Here is a 14,053-nt window from a genome sequence, read left to right as displayed (position 1 = left end):
GAATAAATGTTTAAAAATTTAGCTATATGAATGATATTCTGATTATAATTTTGCTTATCTTTATAGAGTAATCTGAGTTAAGAAAAGGTCAGTAACTGTATTTCTTATTGAATAAATAAGGTAATTTCAGCTTCCACACATTTATGTATGTAATACATATCCTCATTTTTCATTTCTACCTTCCATTCCTAAAATGGTTTCACCCAGTATATCAGTCTGCTGGGGCTGCCATAACAAAATACAACCAACTAGGTGGCTTAATGTATTTTCTCATAGTTCCAGAGGCTAAATGTCTGGGATCAAAGGGCTAGCAGGTTTAATTTCTCCTAAGGCCTCTGTCTTTGGCTTTCAGAGTACCACCTTCCTGTGATGTTGGTACATGGCCTTTTTTCTGTGCATGTGAATCCCTGATGTATCCCCTTCTTCTTGTAAGAATATCAGTCATGTTGGCTAGGGCCCACCTCATTTAACCTTAGTTTACTCTTTAAAGGCCCTATCTCCGCATTCAGTTACTTTCTGAGGTACCCTGGGGATTAGAACTTTAACACACGAATTTATGGTCGGGGGGGTGCACCCAGTTCAGGACATAGCATCTAGATAACCTTTAGCAGTAGTGTATCTTGCTAATCATTTGGAGAGCAGTTAATCCATCAGTAAGTTGTTGTTTGTTTTTCTTTTTTTCAGGGTGAATCTTGTAATGGCTCAAATGATAGAGGAATGAAATCACTAGTAAATAAAATGACTGTTGCTTTGAAGACAAAATCCGTTAATGTCAGGGAAAAAGTTATCAGTTTTATTGAGAATACATCAACTCCTGTGGACCGGTGAGTTGCTTATACAGTATGAATTTGTGATGAGTAATTAAAACTATAGAAAAGTATCTTAACAGTAAATGTTAGTTGAATAGAATATGCTCTAGAAAAGGATCATAAATTACATTTTTTATTAGATTATTCCAGTTTTCATTGTCATCACAGAGATGTTCTTTATTGCTATAAACTTTTACTATAAAGATGACTCTCTTCTCCCACTGCTCAGAATAGGAGGCAAGTAATAATTCTGCCCCTTCATGCCATTCATTAGAAAAAAATTATTCCAATGCTATTATGTATATGACACTTCATATAGCAGCTGCTTCCCACGTGTCAAATGGTTGGGAATCATCTGCTAAGTGCAGTAATCTCATAGCAGGAATCTCTTTCTCTGCTTCAGGAATTTAAAACCTAGAAAATTTGGTCATACTAAATCAAGCAGAAACCTGTTTTTGTAAAGTTTTAAGAATTCAGATCTTCATAGAATTTTGTTCACAGCACGTGTGAACAATTTTCCCAATTACAAATGAAGTATCCAGCTAACAAATAATAAGTTTAAGAATGTCTGTTATATTGTTTCTTACTGGAACTGTGAGGGCACAGTATGTTTTTTTTTCCTAATAATCCCAGCGTGAAATTTGTTTCTAAGCAAGCCTGATCTTGGAAATGTGTTATAGTATTTAATTTCACTCTCTTGTCTAACTTGCAGCACCCTAGGAAAGTTGAAGTATTTGATTTTAAGAACTGAATATAAGGCATTTACTATTTTTCACTTTATTAAATAAAGTACATATGCATACAGAGATTTTTTTTCCCATTTAGTAAATAGCAAAGAAGATATAGATTATTTTCACTAATCCAAAAAAATTGTACCTTGTCTACAATGGACTAATGTTAAAGCGTTTTATCAAGGCTGAAAGGTTTTTTTTGCTCATTAAAATTATGTCTGCTTTCAAAAGCCTTATTTTTAAAATTACTTTTAGTTAGTGCATTCTCAATTAGGGTACTTTTTTTTTTTTTTTTTTTTTTTTCTCTCCCCGTACGCGGGCCTCTCATTGTTGTGGCCTCTCCCGTTGTGGAGCACAGGCTCTGGACGCACAGGCTCAGCGGCCATGGCTCACGGGCCCAGCCGCTCCGCGGCATGTGGCATCCTCCCGGACTGGGGCACGAACCTGCGTCCCCTGCATCGGCAGGCGGACTCTCAACCACTGCGCCACCAGGGAAGCCCTAGGGTACTATTATTGGTACATTTTGTAGCATGAACTTAAAATTTATTTTAAAATGAACTAGTGATAATTCTAAATTGAAAAGACTTTTCTCTTTGTTAAAGAATCACTTGAAACTGGCTTTTCTTCATTTTTCTTTGTACTTGGGATGCTCAAAACATTCTTTTTTAATATACCCTATGGGTTAGAAAAACTGATTATACTATATTTTTGTTTTAAAGCTTTTGCATTTTTAATAATCATATTGTTCTGTCCTCTGCCTCAATTTGCTATAGAATGTCTTTCAATCTTCCTTGGCCAGACAGAACATGTACCGAGCGGTAAGCCAATGAGTAGAGCAGCTTTACTGGGCCATCCTTTTCCTTTAGCATGTGTCATGCTGTCTATAAGCCTCATGTTGTCTTGGCTAAAATTTCATGCAGCTGTTTCAAGTGCTAAACTTTTCTCATTCTGCTTTTAGGAGTGTGTGATGCTGATATGTTTTCCTTTTGGTTTTTTGCTCGATCATTTTAATTTTTTTCCTTGCCTTCTTCTTTATATCTCCCATTCCTCAGATGAAAATCAAGTACATTCAAACCCAACAACTTCATAAAATCTGCAGTTTTTATTCTGAGACAGAGGAAGGTGAAACAAAGAAAATATGTAGTCTCAGAGTTAGGAGGGTATTAACTTTGGAGATCATTTACTTCTGTCTTTTGCTCTAACAGTAGGGAAAATTACAGCATCTGAAAAAAGGCACAGTTTGTGGTTCAAATTTTTTGTTATTTCACGTACACAATGTACACCATGTAGTTTTATAATATTGCTAGGTTTTTCTTAATAAGATGTATGCATTTAAGTTGGGGAGTTAACATTATATAAATTGGTGTCAACAAACTATAGTTCTAAGATTCTACCTTTGCTTTTCCTTGAAAGAAATTAGGCCATGGAGGACATGTTAAAGTATAATCCATCTCTTCTCTGACCCCAATAAAACGGGGTACTTGTCATTAGATTCCATAGGTTTAAAGTTTAGAAATCTACTGGATCTTCAATTAGGATAAACAAAAGAACATTATACTGTATGGATTTACAGTTTTTATACTCATGATTTTTCTGCAATTTGAATTTGAATATCAATTATAGCAATCCCTATGAACATTTAAAAAGAAATTCTAATCATACTTTGAATGTAAGTTAAGCTTCGAGTTAATGGAGTTGACTTTTTTAGCAGGTCATTTCAATATTTTCAGTGAGTTAGAAGTAGCATTTTTAACAATAGTTTACTTTGAACTTATGGATAAGAGTTGGCCAATGCCAATTACAGAGTTTCTATTATAATTTTCTAATTTTAAAGGAGATTGCTTCTTTTAAAATTATAATCTATTTGTGAATCAACTTGCTGTTTTCTCTTGTTACAGGACCATTGAATTAGTCTAATTTTAACTCCCAAGTTTTATCGCAAATAATTTTTTAAACATTCAAATTATCTTCTCTAGTCCACAGGCAGATATATCCATTTTGAAAATAGAGTTTAGTGAAAAGTTAGAATAAATTGGGTTGGTTTTTGAGGTCAGTAAATCAGGTTAAAATCTAGTCAAACTCTTGTAGATTTTGTTTCTGCTAAAAAAGCATAGATATACTGCTTTTTAAGAAGAGGTCCAGCTTTTTTTTTTGGATGTCACTTATATTCTGGTTCAAGCATTTACTGTAAACATTATCTTTGTTACTTTCTATGTTATAGCAGTTTATACTTCAATATCAGGAGAGCACCAATAACTTAATCTCGTACAATTTTATAATCTAGACGGCACTAAAGTATTGTTACACAAAGCTATATTATCTTTGCCTTTTTTAAGAAAGCTGAATCTGAGTTTCATAGGTATTTGAATTATTTCTTTCATTTTCTTTAATGAGCATAGTTTGATAATTTATAGGATAATTTTATATTAGATATGCTTTATCATAAAAATCAATGATTTTATAACTTAAACTGTAAGCAGTGTATTGATTAATCTAATTTATAATTCTATTATATACTCAACTCTCATTGGTTTTCTGTTGAGGAATGTTGTTTTGGGAGAAATAAAGATTTAAGCGTATTTTAACAAAATTAGGTCTTGATTTTTATTGATGATATGTATTAAGAAATCATTTAAAATACAGATTTGATCTCTGTCTTCTGGAAAAATTGAATTCTAAGACTAAGTAAAGACACATAACTTGATTTTTTTCCACATTGAACTCTCGATACATGACAAGGAAAAAAAGCCACAGTTTTCCTTCATCATACATTATCTTAGCTGAACCTTATTCTACAAATAATACAATACTCTTTCTCCAGAAACATGTGGTATTTTGTCGAAATATTTTAAGTTTACTTATTGGTTTATTTGAGGTTACCTGAAAAGTAATGAGGTATTGATTTTTATATTAAAAAAGAGAGGTCATACTTCCTGCAGAACTTACTAAGTTTGAGTTTACATGTTTATGTTTCTGTCACTTGAAAGTGAAAGGCAAATTCATTTTCATGGTTTATTTATGTAAAAGAAGTAGCATCTTAGTTTCTGTTGAAACAAAAGTAACAGTAATGAAAAAAAATGGGAGGAAAAACCTTAAGACATTTGTACCCATATGAGAATTAGGCACTCCTACTGGAATTTGAATATTTGGTTTTGTAGACTGTTTTGTCTAACAAACATGTATGTAGCACTTGCTGTATGCCAGGCATTGTTCTAAGAGCTTTACCAAATATTAACTGATTTAATTTTTTTATTGATTTATTTTTGGCTGCGTTGGGTCTTTGTTGCTGCGCGCAGGCTTTCTCTAGTTGCGTGGAGCGGGGGCTACTCTTAATTGCGGTGCGTGGGCTTCTCTTGTTGCAGAGCATAAGCTCTAGGCTCGCGGGCTTCAGTAGTTGTGGCTCGCGGGCTCTAGAGCGCAGGCTCAGTAGTTGTGGCGCACAGGCTTAGTTGCTCCGTGGCATGTGGGATCTTCCCGGACCAGGGCTCGAACCCGTGTCCCCTGCATTGGCAGGCAGATTCTTAACCACTGTGCCACCAGGGAAGTCCTAACTGATTTAATTTTCACAGTAACCAGGAAGGGTAGATATTGTTACCGCCATTTTACAGATAAGGACACAGAAGCACAGAGAGGTTAAGGAACTTCACAATGCATTGGTTTTATGTGAGCATTAAAATTGTTTAAAATTTAATTTTTACAGATTTGAAAACATTCCGCATACCCAAGACCTTATGCCACTTTTGCTAACAATTTCCTTATCTTGTTTCAATTTCCTTAACATAGCTTTCCTGAAACTGGGTGGTACATGGTGGGCGCACAGAACATTTGTGTTTTGTTTTAATATTCAAACGATACTTGGTGAAAATCTTTGGTACCTTAAGTGATGATTTCCCTCCTAAAATTCTTTGAATATAGGCATGTGAGCAGCAGTGACAGAGTGGGAAAGCCTTACCGTGGTGTAAAGCCTGTTTTCAGCATTGGGGATGAAGAAGAATACGACACAGGTATAAGCAATACACTTATTTATAGACTGCTTTCTTCAAGCACCAGGAGTGATTATAGAGATAATTCTGGGAGCTGAACAACTGCTTAAAAAAAAAAAAAAAAAAGACACAGTGAGATTCTGTAGAGGAGATTGGAGAGTCTGTGGTTTTTCTATTAAGAGTTTGGTTTTGAACATCTTAAATTATGCCATAGAAATGCTGAGTAGGCGGTTGATTGTAGGAGTCTTTAGCTGAGGAGAGAAGTCTAAGCTGGTGATAATCTGGGAATTATCAGTGTATAAATAGTATTTAAATCCATGGGATTGGATTTAAATCCCCCTGATCCACCCGGGTAGGAGATTGAGGGCTGTGGGGCCGAAGTTTGGGGAATTCCAAAATTGAGACATCTGAAAAGAGCCTTTTGAAACTGGAGGCAGTAGCCTAAAGGGCCACAAGATGGGGATATTATGCCAGGGAAGTTTGTTATCCTCTGTGATTGTCTTTCTTTATATTTTAAAAAATAATTTATTACTTTGGTTCATAATCCCACTGCCCAGATTACCCTGCTTAAGTAATCATAATTAATATTAATGTGTATTGAGTTAGAAAAAATATATAAAAATATGTATGGTATGTAAAGTATATGTTGTATGTAAAAGTACAAAATAAGAAAAAAATACTCCCAAATCTCATCTTGCTTTTTCCACTTAGTAATATATGTTTCATATTTTCCACCTCAGCCTGTATACCTTCACAATTCTCTTTCTATTATACAAACGTACCATAATTAAATCATTCTGTTCTCTTTCTGTTATACAAACATACCATAATTAAATCATTCTTCTCCCAGTTGACACTGGTAGTTTTCCAGTTTTATTTCTGTTTCAAATAGCAATGGCTATCTTTATGCATATATCTAGGTTAACTTTTGCAAGTATATCCAGAGGGTAAATTCTTAACAGTAAGATTGCCAGATTAGAGGGACTCACATTTGACATTTTAATGGATATTACAGAGTCAACTTCCTGAAAACTGCATTGAGGTAAATGTAATTTTCTATATGTTATTTCTTTTTTTTGAAGCAAATACACAGAATTTTTATTTTCTCCTACACAAAATTTTTATATTCCTGTATATAAAATCCAAAAATATACTTCTTCTTTTATTTTATATTATAGTAAAACAATCAGTACATTGTATTTTATTTCTATACAGATTTTTCCCCAACACCTTCTCTAGCTATTCTTTTTTTTTTTTTGCGGTACGCAGGCCTCTCACTGTTGTGGCCTCTCCCGTTGCGGAGCACAGGCTCTGGACGCGCAGGCTCAGCAGCCATGGCTCACGGGCCCAACCGCTCCGCGGCATGTGGGATCCTCCCGGACCGGGGCACGAACCCGTGTCCCCTGCATCGGCAGGCGGACTCTCAACCACTGCGCCACCAGGGAAGCCCTCTAGCTATTCTTTATCTTCCGTTTCATGCACTTCTGTGTGCTATTTGTAATTGTTTCCTTTTCTCCTTTTTCCTCCCCCTCTTTTGCCATTTTCCTGTTACCTGTCAGTCTCTATCTCTCTCTAAACATTTGTTATTCCATTAACAAAGGGAAGACAGAAATGGATGAATAAATGATGGTATATTTCACATATCATACATGTATATATACACATATATATTTACACTCTGGAAAACTGCACAGTAATGAAAAATAAGAAAACTAGAGCTATGTGTGTCAACATGGATAAATTTTACAATGTTGGGAGTAGGGTAGCAGTTGCAGAAGAATACAATTGAACAGTGTACTATTTATGTAAATTTTACTTAAAATGCAAAACACTACTGTATATTATTTAAGAATATTCATGTTGGGTTAAAAGTAAAGATGAGACACCAGATTCACATAGTCACTCTTTCTTAGTGGGGAAGAAAGGGGGTTGTGACTGGGCAGAAATGAATAGAAGTGAATAGATATGTGAGATTTCATTTTTTTTTATTATGTCTTTATATTTTGATTTCTTATAAAACAAAGAGAAGAATATCTACAATTATTAACTCTACGGAGTGTAATTCCCCTTTGTTAAATTAGAAAAACAAAATAACTAGAATGTCTTATATTTCTCTCACAAAAAATCCCACTAAATAGATTTTTACTTGTCTATCCCAGCATGGATTTTTTTGTTGTTGTTATTTTCCTTAAAATCAGAAACCAGGGCTTCCCTGGTGGCACAGTGGTTGAGAGTCCGCCTGCTGATGCAGGGGACACGGGTTTGTGCCCCGGTCCGGGAAGATCCCACATGCCGCGGAGTGGCTAAGTCCGTGAGCCATGGCCGCTGAGCCTGCGCGTCCGGAGCCTGTGCTCCGCAACGGGAGAGGCCACAACAGTGAGAGGCCCACATACCGCAAAAAAAAAAAAAAAAAAAAAAAAATCAGAAACCAGCAGCTCTGCAGATGGAGTGTAATCTAGAACAATATTGAATCACTATGCTGTACACCTAAAACTAATATACTTTTGTAAATCTACTATGCTTCAATAAAAAAAAAAAAGAAACCAGCAAGAGAAAAAGAACTCTGCCATCTTTGCCCTCAAGATAGATACTAATATTATTACTGGACAATTCTGCCATCTCTCGACAGACTAGTCATAGATTAGAGTTATGTTATATAAATCAAAAAAGTTGAAATTCCTCATAGTTTAATATTTTAAAAGTATATTCTCAGTATTTTCACACCATATAGAGTGATGTTTCATTAGAATGCTTTTATAGTAGTACCAGTGGCATAAGGAAATATAGTAGCTTGGTTAGAATTGTTTTTTTTCCAACATGTGTATTTAAAATACTACTGAAGTTTTTTTCAGGCTATTAAAAAATGTATCATTTTTAAAGTTGGTGATACCCACTTTTAACATCTTATAATTCTTTATAGATGAAATTGACAGTTCTTCAATGTCAGATGATGATAGAAAAGAGGTTGTAAACATTCAGACTTGGATAAACAAGCCAGACGTCAAGCATCATTTTCCTTGTAAAGAAGTGAAAGAAAGTGGACACATATTTCCTAGGTACTTTTATAATACCTTCTTCAGAAGTAAAATTGAATTTAGGGAAGTAATGATATAAAAGGTAGCTGCTGGTGTGATTATTGTGCTTTAGGACAGCCTCAAAAGATATTCATCACATAATTTTCTAAGAAATAAGCTGAACAGATGCTAATGATTTGACATGCTGTCTGGTTAAAAAAAATAATTACAGATTATTTTAATGGCTATAACTTGTTTCTACAATCCATGATGGGCTTTGGGGGGCTATCAGTCACTGTTGTATAAATACATCATTATGGTTTTTTATTAATTTGTATTGTTTAATCAACTATGCTTAACAGCTCTGTCCATCAATAAGAGATAATCAGAAAAGTGATTATTAAAATGCTTAAAATCCTAAAAAAAAAAAAATAAAATAAAATAAAATAAAATAAAAGGTAGCTGCAAAAGAAATTTTATGTATCCAAGTACAATAAGATATAATTTCCTGGGGATTTCCCTGTCGGTCCAGTGGTTAAGACTCTGAGCTCCCACTGCAGGGGGCACGGGTTCAATCCCTGGTCAGGGAACTAAGATCCCACATGCCGTGCAGTGCAGCAAAACACACACACACACACACACACACACACACATAATGAGATATAATTTCCCTCTGTCAACTTGTATTATATGTCTTGATTTTAAAAAAATATTTCTAATGTAATTTTTTTATTTTGAAAAATTTAAACAAAAGTTGAAGAAATAGTACATTGAATATCTTTATAAGCCTCTCAGACTCACCAGCTTTTAACTTTTTTTTCACACTATCTCTTTAAGTTTGTATATACATACACACATACACATACACTTTCTTTTTGTCAAACCATTCAGAAAAAGCTTATAGATATGACACTTTACCCCTAAATGCTTCAGCATAAATCTCCAAAGAATATGAACGGTCTCCTCCACAACTCCAGTAACACTATCACATCTTTAAAAACTTTAAAATTAATGAACATCATTTAACATACAGAACACACTCAAATTTTTCAGTGTCTCTAAAGTATCTTTTATTGTCTTTGTTTTTTTCTTCCTGGTCCAGGATCCAGTCCTGTTTCACACATTGCATTTGCCTGTTATCTCTCTTTAGTCTCACCCAGTGTAGAACAGTACTGCTTCCCTCACTACACTTCCCCCTTTTCTGCATGATGAATGAATCCCTTCTGAGCCTAGGCCAGCTGTTCTGCAGAATGTCCCACATTCTGGATATCTGATGTTTGTCCTGTTGTATTTCATAAAAGTCTGCGAGTATTATCACTATACTAAAAGTGAGCTGAGACATAAAGCAGGGTGTGTGTATTAATAATTCTATCCCTATTTTGCCTTTAGGATCTAGTTACAGAATATTATTAAATATGTAAGGCAGCCCAGGTATTGCTTAGTGGTCTTTGACATAAAGTATATGTTATGGTATGTTGAATGAGGATAGTTTACTGTTAAAAGTCTGAAAGGTAGTATATTCCAAATACCCTATAGAATAGATTCTAAAAATTTATTATTTTAATGATTTCTAATTGTATTGTAGTTTTTATTATATTTAATTTTTGCTCTTAAACTGTTACAGGATTATCTGTTAATAAAACATTAATTTTTCATACAACTAAAGGAAAATTAAAAGCTGTTACTAGGTAGCTTATTTGTTTATAGACGATCCTTTGCCTTCACTTTTTAACTCAAAAGTAATTTCATCTGGAGTTAAACATTTTTTATAATTGGGGCTGTTGAAGTAATAGCTGTTTTAAATGACATTTCTTTAAATTCTTTTTGTTTTTTTTTAATGCTTTTATCCCTCTCAAGTCATCTGTTGATTACTGCAACACATATGTACTGTTTAAGGGAGATTCTTTCACGGAAAGGATTGGCTTATATACAGTCTCGACAAGCACTAAATTCTGTGGTTAAAATAACATCCAAAAAAAAACATCCTGAGCTAATTACCTTCAAGTATGGAAACAGCAGCACTTCAGGAATAGAAATCTTGGCAATCGAAAGGTAAGATTTTCTTAGGATGATGTTATCTCAATTACTGAATTAGTTCATTATTAAACATGGTTTGTTTCTCTATTTTGGGGAATGGATGGTGGAACAGGATACTTGAACCATTTTTATTAGTATTCTCGCTATCTTTTTTCTTACAAATTTGTAGTAATATATGGTTTAGCCATTAGCATTCATTAAGTGCAGTAGCTAATTTCACAAGCTTTTTGACAGAAGGGTCTTTAGGAATAATCTACACCAGTGCTACACTAAATGCTGGTTTGCAATTAAATACGAGCTTGTATTTTCCTTCATCAAAAAATTATTGTTTTAAAAACTTATCAACGAAGTAAGCAGTGTGCTGGATGATGTAGTTAATTTACAGTCTGGTACAAGTTCTTCCTTATCTCATTGTGGACCAGTGACAAACAGTTCATGGACCGGCACAAGGGCCATAGACCACACTGCTCTCGAAGCTAAACCATCTTTAATCTTACAGGTAAAAATGTGAAGCCCAGAGGGGTTGAATGACTTCCAGATCTTCACACTTGTGTTAGAACCAAATATAGCCCTCCTGACTCCAGATCTCCAGTGCATTCCACCTTGCTCTATGCAATATGAAAAATCACCTTGCTTTTGCATTTAGATTTTCTTTCTTTAAAAATAACTCTTTTGAGTGTATGTTGAAATAAGTGACGGGGAGTACATAGGAGGGCATCTGTGCTTGATTTGTAGGTTACTTCCCCATTGGAAGTGATATCTAAGTTGAGTCCTGAACAGAAGGCTCTATATTAATATATATATTTTTCCCCCATAGGTATTTGATTCCAAATGCAGGAGATGCTACCAAAGCCATAAAACAACAGATCATGAAAGTTTTGGATGCTTTGGAAAGTTAATATAAAAGAAAATTATTTCAAAAGAAATTAAGGCAACCAAGAGAAATATGGACATATTTTCCTGACTGAATACTAACCGAAGACTTTCATTTGCGTATGAGGGTGCTTGAATAGCAAGTCTAAGAAGGTGTAAATTATTATAATCAATCTCTGGAAAGTTAAATTTTTTTTAAATTTTCTTTTGCATTTTTGGTTTTGTAAAATGATTTCTTATAAAGGTCAGTTATTAAATGACTTTGAAGTAACTGACCCTGTGCCCTTATGAACTAAGGGTGCAGAATGCAGTTCTGTTTTGAAGAGCTGTTTTAAGGGAACATGCATCAGTTTAGATTTAAAAACAACCATACACATATATATTTGCAGTGTCTTCACTGAAAATTAGAGATAGAATTCGTTGAAGAGACCCCTTTAATTGCTACATTTAGGTTTACCCACTGAGCAGTATCAGAAACTAAAAAGTATTACATAGATTAATAATTAGCTTGCTGTTTCTGTTCTTAAAAAGGGTGAAATCTTTTTTAATGCAATGGATGAAGATTCCAGCCAACTCAAATGCAGACCAGCTAGTTAAATGTTGAAACATCAGTTTCTAAGTCATCTTTGCACCATTAGCTAATAGTTGGAACACTTAGTGCTTCAGATACTAAACTTCATCCTTATTGTCTCTAAGGAGCAGTTAAAAGCATTATAATAAGTAGGTAGGCATGTTAAGATTAAAATTAACACTTGGGGGACTGACTTGTATCTTTAAAAATGTCATTGGTCTTTATTACAAGAGGAATATTTGATTTAGAATGTTTCAAAACAGGTGTTGAGTACACATGGATTTATCCTCAGTGAGATTATGTCTGTGACCACACTCTTATCCACCTAAAGAAAAGCCAAATAATCAGAGAGCTGTCTAAACTAGTTTTTATCATCACTTTCTGAAATTTCTTTTTCTTCTTTGGTTTTTGTTCTCTTACTAAAGTTCCAGTGGTTTGAAATGATTTTTAGTCTCTTAATATGACAAAACTGAAAAGTGGTCTGCTTTATTTTGCAGCTTTCTCAGTTTAATTCATTGAGGTTCATATTAGACACATTTGGTGAAAGAAATCCAGGAACACGTTTGAGGCCATGGAATTGGGAAGTAGCAAATCCTCACAACCTGCTATGTCCTAAAATGTAATGGATTGTCTCTAAGGGGTTGATAGAAATATTTAGATGTATTCTGTTTACAGCCAGTTATTTTAATTTACTTAACGGAAATCAAGTGAAAAAAAGGCATAGTTCAAGATATTTTATTCTAATATCTAAATAATAAAGTTTGAGTGGTTGAAGACATTTGCATGAAATTGCACCTGGTGCAATACTTGATATTTATAACTCTCCCCACAACTGTTGTATTGCATTTTTTCCCTTCTTTTGGTGCCCCTTTTAGAAATGTCTTGAAGTCTCATTTTTTGCCCACTTCAGCCATGGGACTTCTTTCATATTAGTGTAAAGATATTTGTGTTACTCTTTATAAATTACAGTTGTAAATAAATCAGTACAGTTTGCTCAAAACTTTGTTCTTAAGGACAGTGTGTCTCTCCCTCTCTCTTTCTCCCTTTCCCCCCATTTGTAAATCTCTATGGATACAACAAAATTGAGGGCTATCCTTTCAGTGGAATTTAAATGTTCAGATTTTAGGTTTGAAAGTATTAGATTCCTATTTCTGTTCTTCTAGATGGGGAGGAGGAAAGAGGTAGTTTAAAACTAATTACATTACATTCTACATTCTACATGTAGTAAATTCCTCCCTTGAGCTACTCATCTGAACTTCAGTTTTCTCATCTGAAATAGCCCAGTTATTAGTCATGTATATCAAATGGAAAGACATTTCATTGATTGTATTAGGCACTTATGTAGCTTATCCTCCCTTCACTGTCCCGATAACCAGAGAACTAGAATTCACTCTGGGATATCCACCTCTCGTGGACCCTTAAGGATTGCAGGGGTTGCAGCATTATGAGGTTGGTATTTTCTGTATTTTCAAGATGAGAAAAACAAGGCTCAAAGAAATTGAGTGAAAAGAAAAGTACCCCTCATCTCTCCCCAATCCCTGGGAATTATTATTGCTTATTAAGGTGTAAAATTAATCCCCTATGTAATATTTGATGTCACTTGTCCACCATTAATAAAACATGTTTTCTAGTAGAGATGATAAATTTTTACTGATATATACTCAACCATTTTGCCACTGGTATGTTTCATACAGGACCATTAAAACTCCTTTGCATGATATCTAACATACTAAACTAACTGCCATAGGTTGACAGTTCTATTTAAAATTTGACAGTTTGACTTGGGGGAGACCCAACTCCATAGGTTGAATGTGTGATGAAAGTAATATCTCAACTTTACCATTAACATCTTGAACTTAAAAAACTATTGAAATATAATCCACATACTATAAGGTTTACCCTTTTGAAAAGTCTACAATTCAGTGGTTTTTAGTATATTCAGAGTTGCGCAACCATCACCACTGTTAAATTCCAGGACATTTCATCACCCCAAAAAGAAACCCCACACACATTAACAGTCGCTCCCCTCTTCCCC

General features: G+C 34.4%; 1 protein-coding gene across 5 annotated transcripts in view; it reads left to right on the top strand.

Moving 5' to 3' along the window:
• TBC1D23 (TBC1 domain family member 23) overlaps positions 1-13,018 on the top strand; it is a 65,499-nt gene extending 52,481 nt beyond the window's left edge. For 3 of the 5 annotated variants that reach the window (XM_082625204.1, XM_082625205.1, XM_082625206.1), the window contains 6 exons: positions 685-824; positions 2,314-2,358; positions 5,456-5,544; positions 8,444-8,579; positions 10,395-10,589; positions 11,392-13,018. In XM_082625204.1, the coding sequence (XP_082481330.1) occupies positions 685-824; positions 2,314-2,358; positions 5,456-5,544; positions 8,444-8,579; positions 10,395-10,589; positions 11,392-11,473 (687 nt within the window). In that variant the 3' untranslated portion in view covers positions 11,474-13,018. The remainder of the gene's footprint in view (positions 1-684; positions 825-2,313; positions 2,359-5,455; positions 5,545-8,443; positions 8,580-10,394; positions 10,590-11,391) is intronic. The other 2 variants (XM_082625203.1, XM_082625202.1) reach the window with 1 other exon arrangement.
• The last annotated feature ends 1,035 nt before the right edge of the window (positions 13,019-14,053 follow it).

This window comes from Mesoplodon mirus, assembly GCF_964341445.2.
Source record: "Mesoplodon mirus genome assembly, chromosome: 6".
In the NCBI taxonomy this organism is placed as follows: domain Eukaryota; kingdom Metazoa; phylum Chordata; class Mammalia; order Artiodactyla; family Ziphiidae; genus Mesoplodon; species Mesoplodon mirus.
This window is presented reverse-complemented; position numbering and strand designations above follow the sequence as displayed.